This window comes from Echeneis naucrates, chromosome 12, assembly GCF_900963305.1.
Source record: "Echeneis naucrates chromosome 12, fEcheNa1.1, whole genome shotgun sequence".
Taxonomy (NCBI): domain Eukaryota; kingdom Metazoa; phylum Chordata; class Actinopteri; order Carangiformes; family Echeneidae; genus Echeneis; species Echeneis naucrates.
In genome coordinates this window covers 16,579,027-16,596,531 of record NC_042522.1, presented here as the reverse complement: position 1 = coordinate 16,596,531, position 17,505 = coordinate 16,579,027, and the positions used below count along the sequence as shown (strand labels likewise).

At 40.9% G+C, this 17,505-nt stretch overlaps 1 protein-coding gene across 4 annotated transcripts in view; it reads right to left on the bottom strand.

Moving 5' to 3' along the window:
• Nucleotides 1–17,304, bottom strand: part of rapgef1b (Rap guanine nucleotide exchange factor (GEF) 1b) — a 33,558-nt gene extending 16,254 nt beyond the window's left edge. For 3 of the 4 annotated variants that reach the window (XM_029515486.1, XM_029515488.1, XM_029515485.1), the window contains exons 1-3: nucleotides 16,430–17,304; nucleotides 1,346–1,491; nucleotides 577–755 (exon numbers count right to left, since the gene is read on the bottom strand). In XM_029515486.1, coding sequence (XP_029371346.1) covers nucleotides 577–755; nucleotides 1,346–1,491; nucleotides 16,430–16,511 — 407 coding nt within the window. In that variant the 5' untranslated portion in view covers nucleotides 16,512–17,304. The remainder of the gene's footprint in view (nucleotides 1–576; nucleotides 756–1,345; nucleotides 1,492–16,429) is intronic. The other variant, XM_029515487.1, reaches the window with a different exon arrangement.
• Nucleotides 17,305–17,505: the final 201 nt, after the last annotated feature.

The following is a 17,505-nucleotide window of genomic DNA, read 5'->3' as shown; positions in this document are numbered from 1 at the left end:
AAGACAGAGACGGAGAGGTTTTAACATGTCTTGACAGTCAAAGCCCAACTGTGGTTTAAGTTGCTTTTACAAAGGGCGGGTTTACTTCAGTAACTGATTTAGACAAACTCTTTAAATCAGTTAATATCTATCTGAATTAATTTCTTTTCCTCGAGGACAACATTCCTGTTTACATGATATCATCACGTCACACCGACGTGTAACTTCAAAGTAAATTCAAAGATTTTAGGCATTGAGTCCAGGAAACCCTGCGGTGAGGGATGTCATTTGTCATAACGTGTGATCGGTCTTCACTATGCTGTCGACATCATGCCAGTTCTAACATGTCTTGTGTACATGCCAGCAATGTTTCAGGTTAAAAGAGGGACAAGAAAGGGATTGGCAAACAATCCATTGTGACTTATTGTATCTATCACCGAAAGAGGACGGCAATTGGAGAGCCAAAAGTTTGGGAATTGCCTATTATGGAAAATAAAAGTCTGGGGCGTATACAGGAATATTTAACAAATACATGATAAAATTTAAATGAAACCTTTCAAATATCATTCAACATTAAAATAAAACCTCAGGGCTCACCTGTGTTGTACTCGGGCCTCCACTTGAACCAGCGGGAGGATGGCTTCCAGCACCTTGCTGGCTGAGCCTGGGAGCATCTCCAGCACCTTCTTCTCCACAACCATTTTGTCAACGATTGTCTTGAAGTAGCGCAGGGCACTGACCACCTCCTTCTCATGTTCCTCCAGCCGACTCACCTTCTAGGAAGATATAAGCAAAACACACAAAAAAAAAAAACTAAAAAAACCAAAAACTATTGCGATGTTGGTGAAACTTTTCCACTCAACATAAACTGAGTGAGTAGATGGTGAAATATTTAACACTCAACAGCCTATTTAGTTTTGGAGGATTGCAGCAGTGTGGGCTCTCAGCTATGCTCCCATTACTCCCGTGGTTTGCTCACAGTTTAAAGCGCCATCTATCAAGTGATGTGGCGGGAAGCCATATTGGTCTTGCAGAAACAGGCTCTTTCAGCTTCGGCAGACTTTCACAGCAGGACTGCTAGGGAATATACTCATTACACCAAAAGCCTTAAGAGGGAGTAGAGGAGTTCATTCAGGAAGTGGCCCAATTCCATTCATGTGTAAAGTTTCAGACACCTGCTGTAGTGCAGCCAGTCGTCACTGCAACTGGGAAGCTGTGGGAACCAGCAGGGATACTCGCGCACACACTAACACAATAGCATATGAGAGCACAAAACATTTGACAGGAAAACAATTGCCAAACAAATAGGCAAACAAATACAGGGAAAAGGAGGGAAAGAGATCCATTTCCCACAATACGCACACACCTTGTTAGCAGGTTTCTCAGTACTCTTGGCTGCTGGCTCGGGCTGCACTTGCTTGCCCTTCTTGGATGGTGTCCTCTTGATCTTGGGAGAATGGAACTTGTCCATCAGTTTCATGGTGAATGAGGACAGGTGGGACCGCTGCGAGTCTGCACAGAGAAGGGAAAACGGACAATACCATCCGTTGAGGAGTTGCAGTGATTTTATTACAAATTGTAGGATATGAATGTGACTAAAACACTGTGAGGTGCCGATGTCACATAATGAACTGAATGATAAAATGAAGCCCATGTAAGGAGGACAACAATAGAGATACACATGGGAAACACTTGAATTTTTAAAGAAAGGAGAACAGCAGAAATTTTATCAAGTAGTTATAAACACCCGCATTTCATCTGCTCTTTTTGTTTCCAACATAAATCTGCTGGGCAGACTCCTCCAGCAGTCCAGGATGTGCACAGACGTGTGCACAGACGTATACACACACATTTGAGTGTACACAGTGAGAGACAAGGACAGAGCAGAAGACCATGGTTATAATAAAATACTCTACTTCATGCCAAAATGAAAATTGTTTTATGGTACATAATTGAGAGAGTAATAATAGCAGAGTCATTTAGCAGAATTCCACTGTAGAAAGTGCTGATAGTATCTAGGCAGAGAAGAGTTCCACTCTCCAGAGAATGGACAGGTCACTCTCTGTCTCCCTTCACCACTCTTCCCCCTCTCTTTATCACCACAGCAAACTGAATCAAGAGATAAATACTAATAGCAGCAGTAGATGTCGGCAGGAAGCATGGGTTTTTATCAGTGACAAAATTACACCTCTATCTGCTGTAATCTCCTCTCAGTTTGGTGACAGCGGGATCTGGTATTCCACGACCATCAGCGTAAAAACGCTGAATGCTGAATAGTGATAAACAGCAGGGAAACACCACAAACTACACTTCCAGCCAGGCAGGGCTTTCATCTGAACCATCAATCCACATGCCACGCACATATCCACCCTACTGTTCTTTCTCCCCACCCGTAATCCTCATCATCCCTTACTCTGTGCAAAAGCCAAAGTTCGCTGAGGCAGCCAAGGACGGCTGTGTGTCTCATTAAAAATGTTGATGTGAATGCTTCCAGTAGTTTCCTAGGAATACAAAAATGATAAGGCATGCCTGACCCCGCAGGCTCTTGTTTTACTCTGCTTTTTTTTTTTTTTTTTTTTTTTAACAATTTTATCGCAGTGTTGTGAATAATAAAAATCAACAACTGCTGTTCTGCAGAAATTAGTGAACTCCTGCCCATATCAGAAACCACAGAGGAAATGGGAGCATCTCATGACTGCAGCATCACTTTTAACCTGCATTTGATCCAAAGACTATATAAAAGTGGTTCCAGGTCTGAAAAGTGGAGCCAATAAGCATGCCTTTAAACTCCATTTCATCTATTGACCATCAGCAGGCAACTCAACTGGCTGCAAAGTGAGGTTGTTATGAAATGTATGTGAAATGGCCCTACTTTTCACTTGATATATTACCTTAGTAAATGTTTTCCTTTCAAGCCTTACACAACACAACATGATGCTGATTTTTAGAGTTAACAGGAAAATAGTGTGGTTACTTTGTGACTGACAGACTGTATGACACACAGTGACCTGCCTGACAATCAATTAAGCGCAGAGCAGGTCAGCACCACCCCTCACTCCTCCTCAAGCCTACTTCGCCCTCTAAATATGGTTCCTTCTGGGTTCAAAAAATCCAGGTGGCTATGACCAAATTACAAACTTGAGGCTTCAATAGAGCAGCTCCCAAACCGATGGGTGACATCAAGGAGGGTGGCTGTGATTTGACCTTGTTCATAACATCCAAACATGTCAAATAATTCACATGTACATGACAGACAAATTTATTTTCCTATGTAAATACATTAGCTGTTAGACAAGACTAGACAGGACAAGCAAGCTGCTGGAAGAAATGCAAGACAAGAATTTCTGTAAATTTCATTAGTAGCCCAGATATGTCACTTTCCAAGCAAAACCACACTGTGACAGAATTAGCAGTCTCTTCATGAGGGTGTTATAGATTGTGTGTGTGTGTGTGTGTGTGTGTTCTGTCTCTTCAACTCCCGTCAGTGGAGTAGAGATAAAACATTGGCTAAGCAGCCAGGAAGGATTTGGGAGAAAAGAGGAAGACAAAAAGCCTGAGTTTATTGGAGCCGAACTCAAGGCCAGGCCCTGCATAAGGGGACAACCTGCTCATCTAAACAGCTGTCTGTATCAATACTCTGTAGCATAGCCACAGGGGATGCTGTGCTTGCTTCAGTGCGTCTAAATAGAGTCTGAACAGCATAGCTAGAAGCTGACAGAATGTGAGGATTTGTTTTATATCCTGAGGCTATACATACCTGTGTTAGCCAGTTTTGCCGCAAGCAAGGCTGCTTTCCTGACAAGAATTTACATTATGGCAATCTGTGATATGCTTTTGGCTGTACAGGCACCAACATATGAATTTAGTCTAAAATAATCTTTGACTGCTGTTGTCCCCTAATTCCCAGCGTGATTACAGAGAATGAGCCCAACATTGCAATATGCTCCATCTGAGCCTGAACAGGCCCATAAGGACTATGTACAAGTCTACAGCGGCAACTGTAGCGTCCCGGCCCACAGTGAGTCACCGGCATGATCGATACAACTGGTCCCTCGGACAACATCACGGTCCCTGTGGCTCAGTTGTTTATCACGTACACTGGACTGCTTCTCTTTCTCTGTCTTCTCTGCTCACTTCACTTTTCTAGCACCTCCCTCCCTCCCTCCCTCCTACTTTTGAGAACTCAACCGCCCCCCCCCCTCTCTTGAGTTCACTGGAAGTCTGGCTCAGCATGGAAATGACATCAGCACCAGAAAGAAATGAAGAGGGTGAAAAAGAGAGACTTGGTGAGGGAAAGAGAGAGAAAAAGAGAGAATACAGTGCTCTGTTATAGTCATGCAGGCCTCTCAGCTTCCACCCTCCACCAGAGATGGTCCAACCATCCCTGCTGCTCTCCCCAGATGCCTGCCTGCTGCTGTTATGAGGTGGTGATGTCATTGGTTGTAATGTCTCTCACACTGAATCTGACTACTCATGGACTGAGTAAAAGACTGAAAGAAACCTCACAGCACAAACCTTTGTTTTTCGTTATTATTTCTTTTCAGCTGCCCAGACCACAGCGGGCCTTTATACTGGTGTGCCTCCTCCCAAGTGCACTGTAACACCCCTGCAAAATATTTTCATCATGAAGTTTTATGTCTTTTACAGCCAATATATTTTTTTCTGCTTTAAGACAATGCAGAACTGTGAACATTGACTGGTAGAAAATGGACACGTCAATGTTCCCTGAATGGATCACATCAGATCATTCATAACTCCTTGTGGCTACAAATTTACTCCCCGATATGATTAAGATTCAGTAAGGCATAACGGCGTAGCCAGCCTGATGAATAGTAAAGTGTGGTTATACTTCCATAAAGGGTGAAGTTTGTCTCCTCCGTTGTAAACTCTTACAGTCCCACAGAGAACCGAACACACACAGCTCCCCTGAGCCTCGTTGTGTTACACTGTAAACTCACAGCCACTTGTAGAGTACGAGTTATGAGCTTAGATGAGTTTAGAATTAAGGTCCCTCTGAATACCATAATAATACAACATTATGATATATGCTTCTTATTCTTCTGATCTGATATCTGATATGGGTAACAAAAATAAATCTCATGCACATTATTTATGGTTTATGGAGAACAAAAGGAGAAAAAAAAAACAGGATGACAGGAATCACCAATATGTGATTGTTTGGAATAAATAAAGGATTCAGGATGTAAACATTATTAGGAGGCATTAAAATTGCTTAAACACTTTGAAATGCCATGAAAGACCCTAAGGGTATTTAAAAAACAAACAGTCAAGTCTGAACTACTCCTGAACAAAGCCGGGGAGGGTTCCCACACAAGTCCATGGTACAGCAGTGTCCCCAGGAGCCTTCCAGTTGCTGATTTGGCTCAAAGCTTCTTTACACAACACACACACACACACACACACACACACACACAGGGTCTAGACTTATGGGTCCCTCTGACTTTAACATATGATTATGTGTAATATTTAAACCTTTTTTGTGTGTGTATATTTCACAATGTTTGCAAATACTCTCCCATTTGCCAAATTAACAGAGGACCTTCACACATTTTATATTTTGCTTAAACATGATACATACAGTGAGTGTCCTACCATGGTTTCGTCACCCAGAACACACACCCACTGGCCCAAGTGCAATTCTTCTAGACTTTAAAAGAAGAAAAACAAAAAAAACAAAAACCTGTTTTTCTGTCAGGGATTCCCTCCTAACGAATCATTTAGATGAACCTCCACTCCTCTTTTGACCACTGCCAAAATACTAAATAATCAAGCACAAAATGTACAGCTAAATGTATTGTTTAGCCTTGTAGAACTGGACAATAAATAAATGAAACTGATGGTGTCAGGCAGAAACTTTCTTGAGGGCATTTGGTATGCTGGCTACTAATAAATTTAATTACTACCAACAGTGTGCTTCTCTGTTTATATAAATTGTGCATAATTTGTTTTAGTTTAATGGTCCACACACCACTAGGGTATCCACGGTTATTACCAACACTGTTGATTTATAATTAACTGGTTGGTCCTAGTTTGCTCTAAATCCTTTGTTGGAGAATTAATGAAATCAAATATGGAATTAAATTACATTCATACAATGCCTGAACTTCCGGACTGAACACATACTGTAGAATAGTTCAGAGTGAACTCACAGGATCTCATTTGCTGGTAATGATTTCTACAACATAAGTAATGACTGGTGACATATGAGCTTCCCCAAAGCTGACTGAAGAACTGACAGACTGGCAGACGGATCTGGCTCTTGTTCAGTACAGGTGTGATCTATAGAGGACAGCTGACAGTGACCCCCAACCATCCCTTCCCCCCTCAGAATAGGATGAAGATGGGTTATGGGGAAGTTACACACACAGCTGTTACATCCTGCTGAACTCAGTGAAAGTGTTCGCTAGCACTCACGTATATGGACCTGTTGAGCCTGCTGACAGACTGCAACACGGGTCACAAAGGTTACTGGGCCAGCTGTTGAAGGAGTAAAAAAGGAAAGAAGGGGAAAGAAATCATCTGACTGAGAGAGAACAGCAACCATTTAAAATGGTGTCTGCAAAAATCTGCTCAACAAAGCAAGACAGAGCAGCACACAGGTGTTGCAATGACATATGGAGAAAGAATGAATGAGATACACTGACTTGAAATCTGCTGAAATCTGAAATGCAAACACACTGAATTTACACTTCATAACCAAATTCCAGGGAACACATTTCAACCTACATTTCTCACTTCATCCCAGCAAAGCACTGTCTGACCTAAATGGGTTTATATATTAAGTGTCTACAGCTCTTCAAGTCGCTCTGTGAGGCTGCTTGAAGCAAACGCTAAAGCAAATGCTAACAATGGTAATACTGATGGTATAATGAAAATAATATTTAGATACAATCAGATAATATATGGCGCTATTAAAGATACGCATAATGCCTGGGGACGTAGCTTAGTGGTAGAGCGCATGACTTGCATGCAGAGCCACAACCGGTACTTGTGCCGGACCCAAGCCCAGATAAATGGGGAGGGTTGTGACATGAAGGGCATCCAGCGTAAAACTGAAGCCAAATCAACCACACAGGTCATTCAGCTGACTGTGGCGACCCCGAACAGTGAAAAGGCCAAAAGAGGAAAGAGAAGAAGAAGAAGGAAAAAAAACAAAAAACAAAAACCCAAAACATACACTTAATTATAACCAAATATTGAAAACTTCAATATATAGAGGTTTCTGCTATAAATAAATAAAAAGGCATTTGGTTTAACTGTAAACCATTGGCTAAATTTGATTTTAAAAATAGTTAAAAAAAAAAAAAAAGGACATACATTCCTCTTGGCACACTAAGCGTGAATGAAAATGACAGAAAGTCAGCACCAGGACATATGTAAATAGAGAGTGCTTTGTTTACAAGTGACTCTGCCTGCACTGAGGTCTTATATGTCCATAAAAACGACAACATAGTGAGTGAATTACAGTCTTCTACACTGTAAAACAAAAACCGCAGAGAAGCAGTGCCAAGTATCATATCTCCTCAGGCAAGACCTGCTGTGGTGCAAGAGAGAGGAATGCAGGCTTGAGGCATGCAAGATGAACAGTGGGGAGAAAAAATGAAGAGGAAAGAGAAAAATTCAACAGGAAATAGTTAAGTGCTTAGTGAATTATTTATTCTCTCCATTGTAGTAGTTGGCTTCCTGCTGGCTATGTTCAATTTTCAATAGGAATCCTCCTATGTTTATGCCCTCAGTTATCAACAAGCAGCCCTATAGGTTACAGCCAGCTGTGTGCGTCTCTGTGTGTTTGTGTTGCTACAGACCAAGAATGGCAGTGAAGGGAGGAAGCCCTAGTATAGAATGTGGCCCCTGGTTAATGGTTGATTTGAGAAGTAATGGAGGAAGCAGTCCAGTGGTAGGTTTTCCAGTTTTCCAGCTGTGCTCTTTGAGTATGCTGTTACAGCAGCGAGCCACAGCATCACTGAGAGCATCCAGTCCACTTGTGGAGAGAGTAAAATGAGATACAGCAGATGCTAAGTGCTCAGCCCACTTACAATCTATTGCATTTCACTTAACAAAAGACCAAATGTAACACAGACGATGGTTTGCACACCGACATTCAAATTATCAATGTGGGATGCAACATCAAAACACTGAATATTTTCTGCCACTCACTTCAAAATGACTTCACAAGTCCTAGAATAAACAACAGATGAGTAATTTAAATTTTTCATTCAAAGAACTAAACCAAGGATAAAAATCACACAAAAGTTGATCTATATCTAAATGATTTTTCCCTTTTCTTGATATCTGTATTTACAAAAACCCCCTCCAATAGTTTAAGGTTATAACAGCCTAAAAAAAACACGTCGCTATGTCAATGACTAGCCAACCAGCCACACCAACCATGGGTCAATGATCAAGAGCAAATACCAATGGATTGCTGCTCACTGGTTTGCATGAGAACCGACAGCTTGGTCAGCCATGGCTAACACAGCATTGCCAGACAACACGGGCTATATGTAATGCAGATCCATAACTGCCTGAAGAGTTGCGTGCTGTTGTCTGTTTTGGGTCTTTGTGCGTCACAAAGATGAAAATGTGAATGAAGAGTCAGTAACATGACAAAAACACTCTCAATCCCTGAGAGAGTCAGAGCCATCTGCTCTCACATTTAAACACACTAGACTGATGATTGAGAATATTTCTTTTTAGGGAAACTCCTGCTCTGTGAGAAAGACAGATCATTACCTCTATGAGTCATGAAATCACATTCTGAGATAACAAAAGCACCCTCACCCACTTTCTCAGGGCTTTCTCATCACTTCTAAGGGCTTTATTTGGCATAGAAAGCTCAGAGAAACGGCATTCAAAATGCAAATGTGATCTGACTTGGGTTTAAAAAAAAAAAAAAAAAATTAAAAAGCCCACTCTCAACACAGTGTGATACATTTAAGGGGAGCTATAACTAGATTTATCAGTGAGGATGAAAATATGTTGTCTTAAACCATAGTTAGCAACACACAGCATGTAGAGGCACATTAAAAATAAATCCAGCCTAAACTCTTGCTGACACACCTTGCATTCTTGAGTCTGTTAATTTGTATGTTTTCGTCTTATTACACAGGAAAAAAATGGATGAACACAGACAACAGACAAAACATTGAAATACTTCCATCACAGCTTTATCACAGCACAAACAGGCATTTAACACTTGCAGTTATTTGCTGTTTTGCTATAAAACCTTCTTGCGCCAGTTTGTTTCTGTAGCACATGGTAATTGGTATTACATGCATTGACCTAACAGCAGACAGTCTGTTGCGGTAATCTTTTGTCACTTACTGCAGTAAAAGAGTAGCCTGAGGCACTGTTATACAATACAGTATTTTGCACACACAAAGTCACAAGGTTAGACTGCTGTAGTACCATGACAGAAAAATAAGGTCTGACACAGAACAATGAAGCGAAACAAACACAATGTTTTATAGTCATAACATAGCCTAAAATACACTATTACTTTCAAACTCAAGGCCACTGAGGTTAAAACAGACTATGCAAAGTTCCATAATTACACATCTTGCAGATGAGATGTGGTGGGGGATGTGCACATATTGGGGGTAGTGGGTCACGGTGTGGCTCTGAAGTACTTCAAGGCAACTCTGAAAGTGAAGTTTTTCAAAGTTGAACTTTTTAACTCTCTTAAGCCGAGGGCTGATGTTTAAGAAGTTGATGTGTTGAATGTTTTTTTGTTTAAATACTAAACATTTTATGGAGCATATGCCACTACATTAATTCGATTCAATCTCTCCTTTGAAAACAGCTTCAACAGGGTCATTTTAGTAATATAGTATAAGAGGAAAAAAATGTACTTTTATTTCTTAAAAAAAGATCACATTTGAACCTGAGGTCCGGAAATATTACATTGGTTCTGAAAACACATATTATTAACAGCTTTCTGAGTTAAATGATGTGGATCAGAAATGTTTCATTCTAAAAACTACTGCTTATACTCAATTACCCACAAGCTACTGATGAACTGTCATTACACAGATCTTATCTTCTGATGCATGACTTACAGAAAAGAATAGTGACTCTTCATTACCACAACTCAGCTTAAGTTGCTGTGGTTGTATCTCAGGCTCATAAAGAATAGGTTTGTCATTTCAGCAGGAAGTATTGTGTATGGAGGAAGTATAGAGCAGGATTAATTAAAAGCAAGTTATTCTGCAATTTATTTATGAGAAAAGTCCCTTTGGAATAAAAGGGATACCAGATTAGATCAGTGCATTTACCCCCCTACAGCAACCAATTACATGTTATATTACCATTTATTTTCAGTCCACTATTTTATGGTTGTGACTCAGGGCTCTATAACATGTCAAATATGTGCCGGTAGCTTGGAGGGCGTGTTTTGGAAGTAGGTGGGACCTAAAGAACTGTGTATTGTGTGGTGGCATAAACATTTATGAGTCTGTAGCCTCAATACGTCCTCTGTTTAACTATGAAGCCGGCAATACTCCTCCTTCCAAAGCTCTCTGTGTCCAGAGTTAACACCATCTTTTTCCTCCATCTGCATTTCTCGTTTCCTTGATGTGCCTTCCCACCACCACTGCAACTCATACTGGTGGTGCGTTCTGACTAGCATCACTGCTGGTATTCAGCCCACATGTTTCCTTGCTTCTAGTTAGTGTGTGCTGAAGCGAAGACCACATTGGTTGCCCACATTTCTACATCACTGCAAGTTTCAGAAATCAATCAATAGAAAGGTTCAGGATCAGGTGTCATGTTATGTTATTATATAGGTTATGCTTTTATATGCTCACTCTTATACTAGTATGTCTGTGTGTAGTTGTGAATAAATTAATAGAAATTTATTGTTGATCCTGCATGTGCCTGCTCTAGTGTTTCAATGAGCAAAAAAACAAAACAAAACAGTACTACTTATACCAAACTGCACTGACTGCGGGCAATGACTGACCTTTGCATTAATATGAAAATTCAAATAATCCTCATTCCCTGCCAGTCTTTGTAATTCTAGCTGGATGAGTTCGATGTGGATCGAGGCGTCATAGTGGATTCTGGACTAATGGAACTAGTTAATGGGAGCACTTGGCACAGCAGTTCAGTTAGGTTGTATTGAAAGCTATAGAGGGAGCCCTGGGGTTTAGGTCACTCAATTGTCCAATACACAACAGACACACACATGTACACAATTCACAAACTTGCACACAAACATTCACGTCCCCAGACAGAAACAAATGAGCAAACAAAAGAGCCACTCTTCCTATATAGCCACAAGCAATAGGTTGCAGAGGGGATGCCTGGTTTTCACTAGCATTAACAACTAGCAGAACATATTCACAACACATTAACAGGAAGCAATTGAATAAATATAAATATAAAAACTACAAAAATCTGCAGTTGCTTTTTGTTATGGTGAAAGGTTTGGTTAAAAATGGCTGTAGAATATAAAATCTGGACTCTTGTCATGAGTGTGTTAATAAAGTAGAGGATTACTAGCAACTACGTTAGAGGATTTGCTAGTTCCAGTGATGGTTTATTGCTTCTGTTTGTGTTATGTGACATTAAACTGTGCATCCTTCTGCTGAAACTAATCATTAGTTATGGATGTAATTGCCATATTGATTTTTGGCTACATGAAAAGCCTAAAGTGGTGATAGTTCATGAGTCCATTGATGTGACACAAATTTTGGGAGGGTACTGGAGGGTAGAGTGAGCACATGTGAGGTAGGGCTGAAAGTGGGAAATCACACAACACACACACACACACACACACACGTTCATAGCATCCTGGGTACCCCTCCTGTTCCTTCCCCCCTGACGCCGAAGGCCACTGGCATGATTTCCTGTCCCCTGTCAACCTCATTTAGGGCTACTCCCTCTTTTCAGGACAAACTCTAGCGTCCACTGCAGCCTGTAGACACTACATTTGTTTCTCTATACCTTGCAAAACAACTTTTCTCGCCCTAAAGAAGCCAGGAAACATAGTGGTTAACACTCTTGCCCCATAACAGAAAGTTGTGGGTTCCCTTACTGGGCCTGTGAGTGGTTGTTGGGTACTGTATGCTGGCCCTGGACTGGCCACCTATCCAGGGTGTACCAAGCCCTCGCCCAATGTGAGCTGGTAGTGGCTCCACCACCCCAGGTGACCAGGAAAATGATAAGCGGTAGAAGATGAATGAACAAGCCAGCAAACACACGCCTAGTAGAAACTCACAGAAGGACAAAAGCTAACACAACCACGCCACACAAAAGCAGTCGGATCCTTCAAGTGACCTTCTGACTACGGCAGTTTGCTGCATCTTTTAGCATTACATTTAAAGCTCGCTATCCAAACCTAACGTTTCAGCATAGTGAGAGCAGACCAACAGCAGGATTCAGGTTCACCTTGGGTGAAACCAATAGACTAAAGAACTACAAAGTGCTATAAATACCCAGCTTGTCAGTATTTCTAACATCGAGCAGCATCAGAACAGAAACACTGCGACAGCTAAAAACCCTGTGATCTACTGAGATGGTTTCAGAGTTCTCAGTGAATGGCAGCTGTTTGGCAAGAGAGCACGAAGCAAACAGGCACTATAAAGCACTTCAGATAGGAGACTGATCCTACACACAGACAAAAAGCCACAAGAGAACCAATCACTTCACTGCCTGAGCACAAGACAGAGACAGATACAGAGACAGAGAAGCATAAGCAACAGCGTTCTTGTGAGTAAATGGCCTCAAGCAGCGGGGAGTGGTACCACTCTCTCTGTGGTAGAGTGCTGTACAAAGCTGATCTTGTCTGTACAGCTGGCTACTTGTCATCCTCTTGACACTTTCTGCAAACACACAGCATTGGACAAGACTGACAGACAGATGCCACATTATACATCAAGGCTTGCAAACTCTTAGCATTTGAATTGTTTCACTGCCTTTTAAAAAAAGTCTTAGATGACAGATGTGCCTGTCACAAAGCACAAAATCACTTATAATCGGGCAGTGTTTGGTCAAACTTTGTCGACAATGAATTATCAACCAAATAATGTAGCCATATTTCATTCTTGTTATTCAAACAAGCAAAACGGACATGAACTGAACACATATATATTCTCAAATGTTTTCCATTTTCCCGTTTCAGTTTTAAAATGTGCTTTGTAAATTTGTTTCATTTAAGCATTAATACAGCTCTTGTGAGCTGAGTCATATTGAAAAAGGCCATAAAAAATTGTTTCAAGATTGCAATTTTCTTTTTTTGGTTTGCCAGTTCGCCACATGAAATGTGTTGAGGCAGGATATGAAGTTGGAAGGAGAGACAAAGATGGGGATAATTTTGGATCAAGATGTATGTATTTGCAATTAATCGCTGAAGCAGTCTTAAATGAATAAAAAAAGTGGTCTCGACTTATCATCTGTGAGCAATTTATTGATCATCTGATGTGCTGTACTCTGAATGAGGACACACTGCAGCAGACATAGCAGACAACAACCCTGCAACATTCTTGTTGTCATTCAGAAAATAGGCCCTTTAAACACATTTGGCACTGTAAAACAATCCATTCAGTGCATTCAATTGTCTTCACTCGTGTTATAAAGAGAAAAAAAAAAAGATTGTTTTTGTTGTGCAGCCTTGTAAGCCTCAGAAAGAGCAAGTCTATTAAGGAAAACACTTAATTGCATGATGAGGCAATTGCAAACAATAATATTGTTGGCAAGCTTCTTCAAGAACATGGGAATCTTTTTTAACAGAATTACCGTTGAACAATTTGTGATTTTGCTCAAAATGTCCATGTGACTGAAATGTAAAACAGCCTGAACATGTGTTTTAACCATCTAACCTCAGACACAATTTGGCATGATCATATTAAGAAACAAAGTTAATATTTTTCAAATGGAACAGAAGTCATATGAATAGTGTTTCTGTTTGACCTCTGCAGGCCTCAGTTCACCAATTGCAGAGTCAACTTAATTCATTCTGGCAAACTATTTTAGAACCTCAAAAGTCCAAAGCGCTGCATATTTTATTACTATTTTAAAAACATACTTATTCATGCAGGTTGTGAACATCCAGGAGGAAGTGGGTCATTGACGGCTGACACACTCATACAGAAAGTCCACACACACACCCACATAGCTATAGGGTCAACCACAGGGAAAAAAGAATAAAGAAAAAATCCTTTAAAAGGTTTTGAATCGCGTACCCAAAAGAGACCACATACAAACAGAGATTCACACCAGCCTTGACAACAACGATGACTTCTTTGCAAGTAATGTCAACTTCTCATCATTCCTGATTTAGACTGGAATCGGAAACTGGCAGCAACTGTGGGACATCCCCTTCATTGTATGCCAGCTCCCTGACCCAGCCATGCCACCTGGGGGTCTGAATGATTTGACACACTCAACACAATAGCGCACACACACACGCACACACACACACAACTTGACATGAAAGGCTTCTTTCTGGCTCTGCACACTTCACCTAAGACATTCACACTATTGCTTTCAGTCTGCTTTCTCCCATGCCGCTCATTTTACTTCGGCGATTTGGAAAATTAAATGCAGAAAGGTATTTCATGTTTTCATTCTTAGTGACGGTCATTAATTTATCAGTCATGCGGGCACTCTAGTTGGGAGGTGCACTGAATGGCAATGTCATACACTGGGTTGCATTTTGACTAATTCATTGCCCATCACTGCCTCCAATTTCAAAAATTTTAAATATTAAATCAAATCTGATCTAATCAGCAAAATGAAAAAGGACTGCAATCAAAATCAGGAAATGAAAGAAAACATTGTTGACCAAACGTATTATAGGTTTCAGTTGTGATTCTCAGGCACATTTGTTTTAGTTCTTATTTCTAATCAAGATCTGATTTACAATTAACACACAAGGTTCAAACACCAGAGAAGGCCAAATGAGTTAATTCATCTGAAATTCCCTGTTTTGTTTAACAAGTCGAGATTCGTCATAAGTGCACATTTTACAATTACAAGCCTTAACGTCAAAACAATGTGAGTATGATGATAGATATCTTGCCTATCTGTCTGGATCGGTCCCGTGCCCATGCACTATCTATGAACGTGCTTAGTTGAAAGCTTGTGTTCTGCTGAGGACAAGCGCAGAGTCGTCTTCAGTATTTGCCAAATAGTTTTTGATGCTATGTCAAATTGAAATGTGTGATATTGTCAGTTATTTGACTAATGCAGCATGTGATGATCAGTCAGGAGTGTCTGAGGGACAGTAAGTTTTAAAATTTTTACAAGAAGGTATAGAAACCAGCTAATATGAAATAACTTGGCAGTTATTAACCTCATCTGTACCACCTGAATACCTGAAACACAGTACAATGCATTACCCTACCTAATGAGAGCCACCACAGTTTCTAAGACTAGACAGGATGAGGTGCACAGGCAAAACAGAAACAGCCCCAAACAAACAATAACTATTGCTCTCTGCTGAGTTGTAATGCACTGGTTTATTAAGGATTGCACACTACCGATTGTGTGTTTTCAAAACAAAGTATTATGGCATTTGGCTCTGTGTGATTACACAATGATTGACGCAGCTACTTTAACTATATAGACTATGTCCTACCGACTCACCAGAGTGGATTTTTTTTATGAAGCTTAACATGAGAAGCACAAGCTCACTTAAACACTAATAAATGAAATAGTGTTAATGCCAACATGTGGGCCAACAAAGAGGCTCAGCTACGATGGAGAAACAAGGCAGACAACATGGATTTAAGATGCCAAGATTACAGCCACATAGCATAACTCATACCAGTTTTTTGTATTGTGTAACTACATTAAGAATGCAGCATGTAGACACACTAGCAGGCCCTCACCTGATGATGCAAGATTAGAGTACCTACGACATCTTACATACTTTGGAGGTGATAAGGCAGCCTGTGATGGAAGCCTGCAGCTCTGCAGAGAAGCCTCGTCAGGCTGGGTCCACCCAAGATTTCACCAGAGCAAATGAGCACCTACCATAAAGCCACACGACACAAAAAGCACAGCAAGGAATGTCCCCTGCATTTCATTCTGCCAGTGAGTCCATTTTTCATTAAAGCTCCAAAACTGGAAACAGCTCGCAACAGCAGCATTAAACAAACAAGCATACCTCTCCCAAAAAAAAAAAAAACAAAAAACAATGCAGCTGTGCATTTATTTAACAAAAGTCTTCAAGAAAGACATTGTTTGCATATGATGAAACTTCTGCAGCCAGCTCAATCTCTAACTATGCAAGTCAAATATCATTTTTAATTTAAAAATCAATAATCCAGTTTCTCCAGTGCGAAGGCTCTGTTCACTAAATAGCAATGGGCTGACGTCAGGACTAATAAGAAAGCATGAGGTATTGAAAACAAAAGCTAGCATTGATATTACAGTCTAGCATGCACACACAATGAGAACTACTGCATGTGTTGTGTCTATTTACCTGTGTCCTCGTCTAGATCCCCCTGAAGTGAGGAGTCTGTGTCCTCCGAGGAGGCCTGGCTCCTCCAGTTTATGTTACCCATCCAGACCTGAATCCACACAGCCACTTGTCCTGGAGGTGAATCTGATAGCTACACTTTGAAGACTTGTCAGTCAGACTGGCATTTTTACAGCTATCGCTCAGTAGAATAGCACTGCTGAGAGTTAGTCACAAACTATCCGGTCCTCATGATCACCCTTGCTTGACTCAGCCACATTCTAGGGCACATCATAGGAAAGAGCCACAAATAGCACAAGAGAAGGCAAGGGGAACTAAAAAGTTGTTGTTTTTTTTTTTTTTTTTTTTTTTTAATTATCTGTCTTGTAAAAGTCTTTTAACTACACAGAGAATCATCACATGATCCTGGAGAGAAGATCTGAGTGCAGCTGTTTAAGCCGTCATCAGTGGTCGTGGAGAGGGTCCAACCCACAGCTATCTGGAGTGGAGATGCACTGAGCCACCTGTGAGAAGAAATGACCTGCTCTCTGGCATGGAAGCCAATGCACAGCAGTGAAACCAAGTGAAGCATCATTCTGTAAGACTAACTCTTCCCAAAAACAAAAGTCTCTGGAGCACAGATGGTAGCAGATAGATGGATGTAGCCTGTAAATGGAAGTTGGATGGAATTTCATGCGAGGTCTATGAAAACAATCTGCGTTGAAGATGTAAAAGGTGGAATGGCCTTGAAAATCTTCATGTTACTAAGACCTGATTGCCGTGACAGCCCTCCTTTTCTCGACAGCCTCGGTCCAGCAATCACCCAACGTGTTATCCATCCATTTCAATCCTCGATTCTCCCTATGTGCAGACACTCGATTCCCATCAGCTTGCTACCTTTCTCCACCCTCTTTCTTTCAGCGTCGAAGCTCCACTGCCTGCCTTTTTTTACTTTCCCATACAGAGCGCACACACACACACACACAAAACAAACTAATTACTACACAACTAAACCTATATGGGAACAGAAAGCCTCTTATTCTGTGGGAGAGGGAGGGTGAAATGCTTGCCGCCATCAAACCTCAAAATTGCAGCTTGTC